Source organism: Coregonus lavaretus, assembly GCF_964263955.1.
Source record: "Coregonus lavaretus genome assembly, chromosome: 39".
NCBI classification, from domain to species: domain Eukaryota; kingdom Metazoa; phylum Chordata; class Actinopteri; order Salmoniformes; family Salmonidae; genus Coregonus; species Coregonus lavaretus.
The window spans coordinates 20111375-20124312 of NC_140026.1; the positions used below are offsets into that span (position 1 = coordinate 20111375).

The window sequence follows — 12938 nt, forward strand, 5'->3', positions numbered from 1 at the left end:
AGTATTCCTATCAAGGGTATAGTTTGTATGTTTTATTTAGATCATGCTCCTTCCTCCATAGATCAGGTAAAGGCTAGACACTAAAATAATCTGGAAACAGAGATACCATGCACTGCCCCATCTCTCTGTCTGATCTTGACAAGCAGGAAGCTCCCTGCCCTTAACTAGTTATCAGACCAATGGCATACAATAGAACCAGTGTGTGGAGAGTTGTTTTATTTTGTCACAGCGGAGAGAAGGACTCTCACGCAGACAGACGTGAAAAATGAGCTCAGGTGAGTAGCCTAGACCTTCTGAACTTTTTCATAAATTCTTAGACTTTTGCATCTCTTGTGTTGCTATGCTATTACGTTTGAGTTTTTTGTGATATTGTTGATTTTGGAATATTGTTTTTGGATACATCACAGCTGTAATTGTGCATTATGATGTTGAAGAATCTGGTACACTTTCTATTGTTGTACTTCTCATATGACCAGGTAAAAACCAAGTAAACGTTGAAGAATATGTGAGATGACTTAATTCAAAGTATTTTCAACTATACCAATGTTCATATCAAACTTGTGAAAAGATGACTGTTATTTCATATACATAATTAAAAGTATGCAATTCCCTAGTCAGTCTACTAGATGCTACATTCAATCAATTCAACAATATCATGACTCTTACTTACCGGATTAGTTTAATGCAAAATGTTTGTGTTAGTAATATTTTAGTCATATTATATAGCAGCAACATTTAGTGAAATAACTTGTATTTATCAAGGGAGCTGGAGCCCCGTAAAGCATAAGGTAATGTTTTTCATAGAGAGACTGATTTGAACATGGATGGATAAAACACATTTACAACATGTTACATATTGGTTTGACTTGCAATATGAGGCTTTTATTAGTGGCATTGCACCTGTGAAAATCTCCCTATTTCCACCATCTTCTTTTAGCCGAGGACCTGCTCATCATCTATGAGGCGGAGGCAGAGCAGTGGGCTGTATACCTGCGCTCTATCTTTGCCGGACCAGTCCCGGAGGGAGGGATCTGTTGCTATGACATCGCCACGGTGACCAGCCGGCGGGAGGACTTCCTGCGACTGGGCCAGTACAAGGTCAAGCTGTTAATCCTGTCCAGGGGCATGCTAGAGGGCCTGTGCCAGCTCCGACGCTTCTTCCTGGCCCGGGTGCTGAACCCTGCGGCCCACGTGGTGGTGCTCCTATGTGGGGTGGATAGCCTGGCGCCCCTCCTGGAGGTGGTGCCCCTCAAGGGGGACGAGTGTCTGCAGATATCCAGCGAGCAAGACGCCGACGAGTACATGTCGGCTGTGACCGACATCGTGCAGAGAGGTACAGGGGAAGGGCAGAGAGAGGGATCATGGGAGGTTGGATGCAGTGTAGAGGGTCTGCAATCCCCCCAAAATAGTTATTTTATGCTTATTCAACAATGAATTATATAATAATAATTGTATTCATTCCTGAGGCAACAAGTGGGAAGTAGATGCGTGGATCGGAAAACCAGTCAGTATCTGGTGTTACCACCATTTGCCTCATGCAGCGCGACACATCTCCTTCGCATAAAGTTGATCAGGCTGTTGATTGTGGCCTGTGGAATGTTGTCCCACTCCTCTTCAATGGCTGTGCGAAGTTGCTGGATATTGGCAGGAACTGGAACATGCTTTCGTACACGTCGATCCAGACCATCCCAAACATGCTCAATCGTTGACATTTCTGGTGAGTATGCAGGCCAATGAAGAACTGGGACATTTTCGAGGAATTGTCTACAGAACCTTGCGACATTGGGCCCGTGCATTATCATGCTGAAATATTAGGTAAAGGCAGCAGATGAATGGTACGACAATGGGGCCTCAGGATCTCGTCACGGTATATCTGTGCATTCAAACTGCCATCGATAAAATGCAATCGTGTTCATTGTCCGTAGTTAATGCCTGCCCATACCATAACCCCAGCGCCACCATGGGGCACTCTGTTCACAACGTTGAGATCAGCAAACCTGTCACCCACATGACGCCATACACGTGGTCTGCGGTTGTGAGGCCGGTCTGATGTACTGCCAAATTCTCTAAAACAATGTTGGAGGCAGGTTATGGTAGAGAAATTAACATTAAATTCTCTGGCAACAGCTCTGGTTGACATTCTTGTAGTCAGCATGCCAATTGCTTATGTTGTGTGACAAAACTGCACATTTTAGAGTGGCCTTTTGGACTTCCACTCTTTCTATTCTGGTTAGAGCCAGTTTGCTCTGTTCTGTGAAGGGAGTAGTACACAGCGTTGTACGAGATCTTCAGTTTCTTGGCAATTTCTCGCATGGAATAGCCTTCATTTCTCCGAACAAGAATAGACTGACGAGTTTCAGAAGGAAGTTCTTTGTTTCTGGCCATTTTGAGCCTGTAATCGAACCCACAATCGCTGATGCTCCAGATACACAACTAGTCTCAAGAACGCCAGTTTTATTGCTTCTTTAATCAGCACAACAGTTTTTAGCTGTGCTAACATAATTGCAAAAGGGTTTTCTAATGATCAATTAGCGTTTTAAAATGATAAACTTGGATTAGCAAACACAACGTGCCATTGGAACACAGGACTGATGGTTGCTGATAATGGGCCTCTGTACGCCTATGTAGATATTCCATAAGAAATCAGCCATTTACAGCTACAATAGCCATTTACAACATTAACAATGTCCTACACTGTATTTCTGATCAATTTGATGTTATTTTGATGGACCAAAAATGTGATTTTCTTTTGAAAATAAGGACATTTCTAACTGACCCCAAACTTTTGAACGGTAGTGTATATATATATATATATATATATGGTGGGTGTTTTGTCTACATACTTGAAATTGTTGAATGCACAATTATCACAGTAAATCCAACGCATGATCTTGATATTCAAGTGAATGTAAAAGTCATAGTTCCCGTACATAATATCTGAAATAAACAAAATAGAGAATCATTTTATGATCATTCCCGTTGCCTATTAGTGGACTTGATTGCTTCCGGACATGGCTGCGAGGTGAAAAGTTGTGGCTACCTACATCTGTTGAATTTTATTATTTTTAAAGTAATTGCCTCAGAAAATATGCCAATCAGCAGACTTGCCTCACAGGCGACGTCTGCACACCAATTTCCATACAACTGGGCATTGTCAAATCACAGATAGCGCATACCTGCAGCTCAAGTCAACACTCAAGCTAGTAAAGTAGCAAATAATGGGAGGTCAGACACAAACAGGGCCAGATTACTGAACTGGCACGCAGGCCCTGGGGCCCCGACCTCTAGAATTTCAGGAAGTTAGTTGTTTTCCCCCTCAAAAACCAGTTTCTCAAAAACAAAACAAGAATTTTAACACTTTTCGCATGGGGGGGGGGGGGCATGGCACTGGAGGTAGGTGCCCCGGGGCATCAGATGTGGACACAAAGTGTAGGAACACAATGTCCCTGGCTCTAGTTAAGTGTTGCAGCTGTTAGACAGTAGCTTGTGTTCAGTTTGGCCTCGGTTTCCATGAGAACACTACGTATTCTGAGGAATTTGACAGTAATTATTTCCTGAGTCACTCTCTACTCTGCTTCCCAGTAAGAGTTTTCTGAGAAATTTGAAACCATCTGCTGCCATCTATATTGTTTTGTAAAATGGACGGGAGGTCCAAAAGGTATGTTTGTCTGCCGATGTGTCTCATCATTCAAATTCTCCCTTTCCTCTTTCGTCACCAGTGGCCATTATCTCTCTTTATGCAAATCCAAAAATATCCTACTTAGTCTCATCCTGGTGTGGCACGCACAGTCAGTTCTGGCTAATCTTTGTAAACTACTGTAAAACTCAAATGTAGATTTTAAAGCAACTCAGAAATGTAGATATTCACTGTTGCTTGGGATATTTGAATCTCATGATTTGCAGACAACAGTGAAACACTTGAGCCAAAATTATTTTCCAGATGGGGACAAAGGCCCAAGGCGGGTGGCAGGTAGCCTAGCGGTTATGGGCGTTGGGCCAGTAACTGAAAGGTCGATGGTTCGCATCCCCGAGCTGATTAGGTGAAAAATCGCTGTGCCCTTGAGCAAGGCACTTAACCCTAGTTGCTCCTATAAGTCGCTCTGGATAAGAGCATCTGCTAAATTACCAAAATGTAAATGTAAGGCCATCTGGCACCAAATACAATGGTAGGGGAAACACTAAGTATTTAATGTTGGCTTGACTGTCGGTGGACCTTCCACAGGGCACCAGGCTGCAGCAGGGAACGTCAGTTCTGTTCCTGGGAAGTTGACAGGACTGGAGCTAAACCTAAAGTTGGAGAGCAGGCAGTCTACCGGAGCCTCCAGTACCAAACCCAACAACATGCTGCTGGTCCCCTCCAGAGTTCCCTGTGGGGTGAGGCACTAACATGTCAGGAGGACACATCAAAGCATTCAGTGACATGACTTATTCAGCCAGTCATACATAAAATGTACTGTAAGAAGATTTATGCAAACAATATAGATCCAAAATGTAGTCATGTTACTTTTACATTACAAATTGGTATTTTCTACCGTAAAAAAAAAAACATTTAATAGAGCTGCTTTTTACATTGTCAGAATGTCAACCAATGTACTTTTTTTTTTTGTTACAGTACGTTTATGTCTTGTGTTCTTCCCTCCTGTAGACACCAGGCGAGGTGTTCATTATTTTAAAAGACACTGTGGCCAGTAAAGATGCTGAGGTTGAGTTCAGTAGGAGTAAACAGAGGGTGAGAGTGAAACCTGTCCACTGGAACAAACACACCCTCTGTGTGAACGCAGCAGGTAAGTGAAAATTCAATGGCATTGTTGCTTATTGTAGAGAGTCATTCCACCTCAAAAAGCACAAGAAAGAGGATTTCGACAATCACCATTTCAGATTGTTATGAAATCGTTTCTATAATTAGAAACAGATCAGATTAACAGGATTCATATAATATTCAATAAATATAGTACCTAACATCTGATTTGGAACATAATTCTTCCTACCAATGAGTAAGACATTAGGAATCCAATAAAATGATCAAGGCCACCCACGGACCCCCCACACCCACGCCAATCCCACCCCAACAACCAGTATAGAGTATCAGTTCTCTGTCTGACAAGTAGTGTGGGGCTGCTGCTTGGAGTAATGCTTCTTCGTCCTTTGTAATGTATTCCCTGTGAATCTGGTGATGTAAGTCGCTTGCATTATTTACCATAAATGAGTGTGAAAGTACCATGTTTTGCCCACTAGATGCCACTGTTCCTGCTACTGCCACCACACCCTTGTATCCATTTCCTGGTCTCTTGTGTTTATTAAATCGATCACAACATTTTCTTTGCAAAAATGGGCAGAAAACCAATAGGTTTTGCTCATGATGAAAATAAATTGTGTGGTCATCCTCGCAATTCAATCCTCCATGAAAGCAATTCAGTTTGTCCTTCTCTTTGTGTCCAGAAAATGGCCCCTCTGTGTGTGGTTTATTCCCTTCAAAAAAGGTATGGATTAGTTAGACCATTCCTGGCATACAAGCGAACCATTAGGTTACAGCAGTTCTAATGGTTACAATGTTATGTTCTCTAATCGTCTTTAATGGTAAAAAAATCCAGGCTCTGTCGCAGCCGGCCGCGACCGGGAGACTCATGGGCGGCGCACAATTGGCCCAGCGTCGTCCAGGGTAGGGGAGGGAATGGCCGGCAGGGATGTAGCTCAGTTGATAGAGCATGGCGTTTGCAACGCCAGGGTTGTGGGTTCGATTCCCACGGGGGGCCAGTATAAAAAAAAAATATATAATGTATTCACTAACTGTAAGTCGCTCTGGATAAGAGCGTCTGCTAAATGACTAAAATGTAAATGTAAATGTTAAAGTCCCAAACACACACTGTATAGTGTTTTGCGATGGTAATTGTATTGGTTTTTCTAAGAATTTTATTGAAAAACATCTGACTGCCATGCAATGGTTTATAATTGTATTATTTTATTAGGGTTGTCACAACATTTTAGTCACTAGCCCATTTCTCCATCAAAGTTTTGGGCTTGTAGGAATTTCACCATACGGATAACCCCCAGAGAGCTGCAATTTGTTGCATTAAATTGACCACACAATTTATTTTCGTCATGAGCAAAGCTATTGGATTTCTACCCAAAGTTGCAAAGAAAATGTTGTGATCCATTTAATAAACACAAGAGACCAGCAAAATTGATAAAAGGGTGTGGTGGCAGAACCTGGTACTTAAACACTAATTTATGGTAAGTAATGCAAGTGACTTCAATGGCTAATTCCTCTGAACGGGGGGGGGGGGGGGGGCATCACCAGATTCACAGGAAATACATTACAAAGGATGAAGAAGCAATACTCCAAGCCACAGCTCCGTAGTACTTGTCAGACATAGAGAACAGATGATACTGTATACTGGTTGTTGGGGTGGGATTGGCATGGGGTGTGGGTGATCCGTGGGTGGCTTTTGACAATTTTTTGGGATTCCTCATGTCTTACTCAATGGTAGGAAGATGTTTGGTCCAAATCGGATGTTGGGTACTATTTTTGTTGAATATTATGGAATACCATAAATTAAAAGGGCCAATTTGGGTGCAAACAATTAGCTTAATTTCAAGGAGATCAAATAAAATGTCAACAAAATATTGTTCCAGGAATGCTAATCTTATCTGTTTCTAGCAACAAAAATAATTTCAGAACAATCTGAGATGGTGGATGTCATGGGTGCTGAAATGACATGGAATGACCCTAGAGCGACTTAATTACTTTGTCAGAGAGCACGCAACAAAATACCATGGTTTCTAAAATTATGATGCCAAATGCTTATGAGACATGTTATAATTTTTCTTTCTGTTGCAGACTTCCCAGCAGGAAGTGTGGGCGTAACACTGTACTGTAGTGGGGTGGTGATGGGGAAGGCCCATCTGCAGTACTACAGCACCATGGATGAGATGGCTTGCCTTCTGACCAGGGTGGCAGACCCTGTGGACTTCATGTGCCAGGTATGCCCAGGCCATAGCAGCTCAGGGAACTTGGGGAGGGAAGCCCTCACTAGAACAATATGATCATTCAGTTGATTGGTTTACCATGAAGGCCATTTGTACAGTCGGTATACAGTACGACTTGCCAACACCTGGAGGAATATTACATTGATAAAAACTTTATTTTGAACAGTGGAGGCTCCTTAGAGGAGGAAAAGGAGGACCATCCTCCACAGTAAATTTCATACAAATAAAAATAGTGAAACATTTAAAAAAGTTATCCTTTTTAGATAAAACTATACTAAATATATTCACGTCACCAAATAATTGATTAAAACACACTGTTTTGCAATGAAAGTCTACAGTAGCCTGAGCAGTACTCTGTAGGGTAGCACCATGGTGTAGCTGGAAGACAGCTAGCTTCTGTCCTCCTCTGGGTACATTGACTTCAATAAAAACCTAGGAGGCTCATGGTTCTCACCCCCTCCCCTAGACTTACACAGTAATTATGTCAACTTCCGGAGGACGTCCTCCAACCTATCAGAGCTTTTGCAGCATGAACTGACATGTTGTCCACCCAATCAAAAGATCAGAGAAGAATCTAGTACTGAAAGCATAAGCTACAGCTAGCTAGCACTGCAGTGCATAAAATGTGGTGAGTAGTTGACTCAAAGAGAGAAAGACAACAGTTGAACAGTTTTTGAGAGAGAGAGAGAGAGAGAGAGAGAGAGAGAGAGAGAGAGAGAGAGATACTTTTACTTAGCGAATGCAGCTAGCTAGTTTAGCCTACAGAGAGGGATGCTATGTTAGCTAGCTGGCTATGGCTATCCAACACTGGAACTCTTCCAAGTCAAGGTAAGCTTTTGGTTTTATTAATTTATTGCCACCTGGGCCCGCCGGTGTAACTGCTTTCTGACTGTACACTGTACTGCATGATTGAAGCGGGTTTATTAACGTGTTAGTTCTAGTAGCTATGTTGACTATGACATGACAACGATGTAGGCTGTGTTTAGCAGTCATGATATGAAGGTTTGGCTTGGAAAGGTTTTTTCGCCTGCTCACAGACAGCTGATGTGTTGTGCACTGAAGTCCACAAGCGAAGGGAAAAGGTGAGAGGAGGAGAGCACGTAGATAGTTGCGAGAAGAACGGAACGAAACGGGGATAAACGTACCTGAATTTGTCCAATAGAAACTCACATTTGCAACTGTTGGACTAATGATTACACCCTAGATCAGCTAGATGCAGGAAAACGTGTGCAAGGAGGTATTGAATGTGTCAATGTCTGTCACCTTTATTACTCAAAATTATCTCGACCTGTGCACCTACGTTGTAAACTTTCATTCATAGTCTAGGTTGTAGCAACCTCATGATGGGTACAGGGAAAATTTGAGTATAATGTAGTAGCCTAAACCTATCGCTGTTACATTGAGCTGGGTGAATGGAATATGAATGACAGTCATCCAATATGCTATAGTAGAGATAAGGCCCACAAAAAAAATTAGCATCCTCCCTCATCTCATCCCCCCCTTTTGCCCTTACAAGAGCCTCAATTCGTCGGGGCATGGACTCTACAAGGTGTCCAAAGCGTTCCATAGGTATGCTGGCCCATGTTGACTCCAATGCTTCCCACAGTTGTGTCAAGTTGGCTGGATGTCCTTTGGGTGGTGGACCATTCTTGATACACACGGGAAACTGTTGAGCGTTAAAAACGACCATAACTTGTTCAAAAGGCACTTAAATATTTGTTCTTGCCCATTCACCCTTTGAATGCCACACACACACAATCCTTGCCTCAATGCTTAAACATCCTTCTTTAACCTGTCTCCTCCCCTTCATCTACACTGATTGAAGTGGATTTGACAGGTGACATCAATAAGGGATCATAGCTTTCCCCTGGTCAGTCTATGTCATGGAAAGAGCAGGTGTTCTTAATGTTTTGTATACTCAGTGTATGTCGCTTGTTAGTATCACTCACTCTGCCCCTATTAGTTTACATAGCACTTATCTCCCTACACACAGGCAATGAAATTATTAATTCATGATTCATTCACATCTGTAGCACTTGACATAGCTGAAATGACTTGGCTATGACAGTGTGCTAGGGTTACAAAATTCTGGAAACTTTCCCAAAATTCCTCAGGAATTTAGGTGGGAAGATTCCCAGAATCAAGAGGAATTAGCAGAAAAACTTTTTTGTGAAAGTGACCAGAATTTTGCAACCCTGTGCTCATGCATCCTGGCCTGTGATCTCAGTCTCTTCAGGTGTCCTCGGTGGAGAAGCTGGACCAAAGGCTGTCCTCCATGCTGTTGGAAGCCATGCCCTCCACAGGCTTCCAGGGACTGCAGGGAGATTACCCACCCGAAGGAGGTAAGTGTTCTGTTGTCTGTACCCCCTCGACAATCCATAGTCAATTAAATGATCTGCTGACATTCATATTTTATGTTATGTGATATTTAAACATCAATATATGAGTAAATACATTTACCATCCAGTGCAATAGTTACACACCTGTGGACACTACTAAAATGCTCTGAATTGTGTAAGCTGATAATTAATCAAAGTTTGTCATGCTCTCACAGTGATCTTAGATACACAGAGGTTTCTTTCTATCTCACAAAATTCTTTACATTTAGATAAGAAAAGAGGCCATAATTACAGTCCTTCAATGTTGTTTACTTTTCATTTATTAATTGGATGCAGGTGTTGAAACACATAATAGCTATTCTGTTCACCAAGAGGAACATGCCAATTACAGGAGACTGTGTCCGTAATGTTGTTAACGCTATTTGTGGAAAATAACTGCAGAGATATGTAATAGACTAATGAGTCACATTTATTAGAAGTAATGTTAGATAACTCATTAACCATTCTTAGAATAACAGCTTTTCATACCACAATTTACAATATCTCCAGAGATTCACATTGATATCGTTTTTCCCATTATAATGAATCATTTAGTTGACACGTGGCTACACCATGGATGCAATGTGTCTTCTGGAGGTTGTCCTCCACATCTGATCATGATTAGATCATATTGGGGCTTTTCCATCAATCTTGCCGGTGCTGCACAGTTATGTGTAAATTTCAATCAAAAAATTGACAAGCACTTCAGCATTCATAACAGTTTTCCTAGCTCGCTTAAGTGCAATATCAATGATTTAAAGTTGGTCACAAAAACAACTAATTATGATATTGACTACTGCCCATTGTGCATGATTTCTGTTTTCAATTTAATACATTGATTTGGGAAATTAGGTCAAACTGTCTATTACAAAGTTTGCGTAACCTGTAATAGTATTTGTATTTGTATTTATTATGGATCCCCATTAGCTGCTTCCAAGGCAGCAGCTACTCTTCCTGGGGTCCAGCAAAATTAAGGCGACAGAGGAAGGAGGCGGCAGGCTTTGGAAAAGCGGTCCACAACGACCAGGATGGTGGTGTTACCTTGAGAGAGGGGAAGATCAGTAAGGAAATCAATACTCAAGTGGGACCATGGCCATTGTGGAACTGGTAAAGGCTGTAACTTACCCGCTGGGAAGTGCCTAGGTCCCTTACTCTGGGCGCACACCGAGCAGGAGGAGCCATACACCCTCACGTCCTTAGCCAAGGTATGCCACCAGTACTTTCCGGTCAGGCAGCACACTGTACGACCGATACCTGGGTGACGTGTGTGCCCAGAAGATCAGACGATCACGGATAAGAGCAGGCACGTACTGCAGCCCAGCTGGACACTGAGGTGGAGATGGATCTGTGCGTAATGCCTGCTCAATATCCGCGTCCATCGCCCATACTACCGGCTCCACAATGCGGGAGGCCGGGAGTATGGGGGTGTTGTCTCTGGGCCTCTCCTCTGTGTCGTACAGCCGTGACAGTGCGTCTGCCTTCACGTTCTTCGTACCCGGGATGTATGATAGTGTAAAATCAAACCGGGTGAAGAATAGGGCCCACCTGGCCTGGCGAGGGTTCAGCCTCCTCGCTGCCCGGATGTACTCCAGGTGATAATGCGGTATCCGAGGAAGGAGACGGACTTTTGGAAAAACAGACACTTTTCTGCCTTGGCATAAAGGTCATGTTCCAACAGTCGGGCCAGCACTTTGCGAACCAGGGACACATGCTCGCCGCGCGTAGCGGAATACACCAGAATGTCATCGATGTAGACCACTTCACCGCGACCAAGCATGTCCCGAAACACCTCGTTCACAAAGGACTGGAAGACGGATGGAGCATTCATTAAACTGTACGGCATCACCAGGTATTCGTAATGCCCCGTGGTTGTGCTGAATGCTGTCTTCCACTCGTCCCTCTCTCGGACACGCACCAGGTTGTACGCACTCCAGAGATCTAATTTTGTGAAGAAGCGCACCCCATGCATTGACTCGATCACAGATGGAATGAGGGGTAGAGGATAACTAAATTGTATCGTCCCCTTGTTCAGTGATTGGTAATCAATGCAAGGGCGCAGACCTCCGTCTTTCTTCTTCACAAAAAATAAACTTGAGGAGGCGGGTGAAGTGGAGGGACGTATAAACCCCTGGCGCAGGGACTCGGAGACGTATGTCTCCATAGCCTCCGTTTCAGCCTGCGACAGGGGATACACATGACTCCGATGAGGTGGTAATTTGGTCACCTGCGTTTTGGAAAACGCGTGCGCCAAATCGAGGTATTCGGGGGGAATACGCACAGTGGAGGTACTGTCTGGACTTTCCACCGTGGTTGCACCAACGGAAACCTAGACACCTACCCTGACACTCTCGTGACCACCCCGTGAGAACCCTCTGCGGCCATGAAAAGGTGGGGTTGTGGAGTGCTAACCAGGGAAGACCTAACACAACAGGGAAATCAGGAGACTCAATAATAAAAACTGACTTGCTCTCGATGAGTCTCGTGTGTAACCATAGTGACTGGTGCTGTAACCTCCCTAACAAACCCGGACCCTAATGGTCGACTGTCAAGTGCTCTGATGGGGAGTGGAATGGATAGGGGAACCAACGGTACCGGGCAGGCCCAATGCAGGATGTCCTCTGGCCGCCAGCAGGTTGTCCAACCGGATGGCCATGTCCACCAGTTGAGTGAAGGACAACATGGTGTCCAGGCAGGCTAGCTCCCTTCGGACGTCCTCCCGTAGATGGCACCGGAAGTGGTCGATGAGGGCCCGCTTGTTCCACCCGGACCCAGCTGCTGGTCTGGAACTCCAGGGCGAAGTCCTGCACGGTCCTCGTCCCCTGCCTCAGGTGGACCAGACGCTCGCCCGCCTCTCTACCCTCGGGCGGGTGATCGAAGACAGCCTGAAAGAGGCGAGCGAACTCCCCGTAGTTGTTCAACGCGGCTCCTCCTTCATTCCAGATTGCGTTGGCCCACTCCAGGGCTTTACCCGAGAGGCAGGAGACGAGGGCGGACACCTTCTCCCGCTCCGATGGGGCCGGGCTGATGCTTGAATAGTATAGCTCCAGTTGGAGGAGGAATCCATGGCAGAGAGCAGCTGTCCCGTCGAAATCCCGTGGTCTGGATATATGGATCCCTTGGGGGGCTGGAGTGTGGGTGGCTGGATTTGTTCCGGAATACAGAGTTACGCAGTAATGGGTCAAAACAGTCCAGTGCACCAAACAGGCGCACTGGAACCAACAAGGCACACAGAGAAAATAACCCGGCAATACAAATACAAGGAGCTCAACCGAGCTTCACTAACCTCACAATAAACAATCACACACAAAGACAAGGGGGCAGAGGGAACACTTATACAAGTACTGATGAGGGGATATGAACCAGGTGTGTGTAATAAACAAGACAAAACAAATGGAATGATGAGATGAGGAGCAGCAGTGGCTAGAAGGCCGCTGACGACGAACGCCGAAGCCTGCCCAAACCAGGAGAGGAGGCAGCTTCGGAGGAAGTCGTGACAGACTTCTCCCCATCCTAGCTACTGTTGTATCAATATGTTTTAACCATGACAGTTTACAATCCAGGGTTACTCCAAGC

The 12938-nt window shown here is 44.3% G+C and overlaps 1 protein-coding gene across 1 annotated transcript in view; it reads left to right on the forward strand.

Moving 5' to 3' along the window:
• Positions 1 to 265: 265 nt before the first annotated feature.
• Positions 266 to 12938, forward strand: part of LOC311112990 (B-cell scaffold protein with ankyrin repeats-like) — a gene marked incomplete at both ends in the record, with an annotated part of 118200 nt that continues 105527 nt past the window's right edge. Inside the window, 6 exons of the mRNA XM_084156114.1 lie at positions 266 to 275; positions 938 to 1333; positions 4223 to 4374; positions 4646 to 4784; positions 6839 to 6981; positions 9215 to 9329. Coding sequence (XP_084012240.1) covers positions 266 to 275; positions 938 to 1333; positions 4223 to 4374; positions 4646 to 4784; positions 6839 to 6981; positions 9215 to 9329 — 955 coding nt within the window. The remainder of the gene's footprint in view (positions 276 to 937; positions 1334 to 4222; positions 4375 to 4645; positions 4785 to 6838; positions 6982 to 9214; positions 9330 to 12938) is intronic.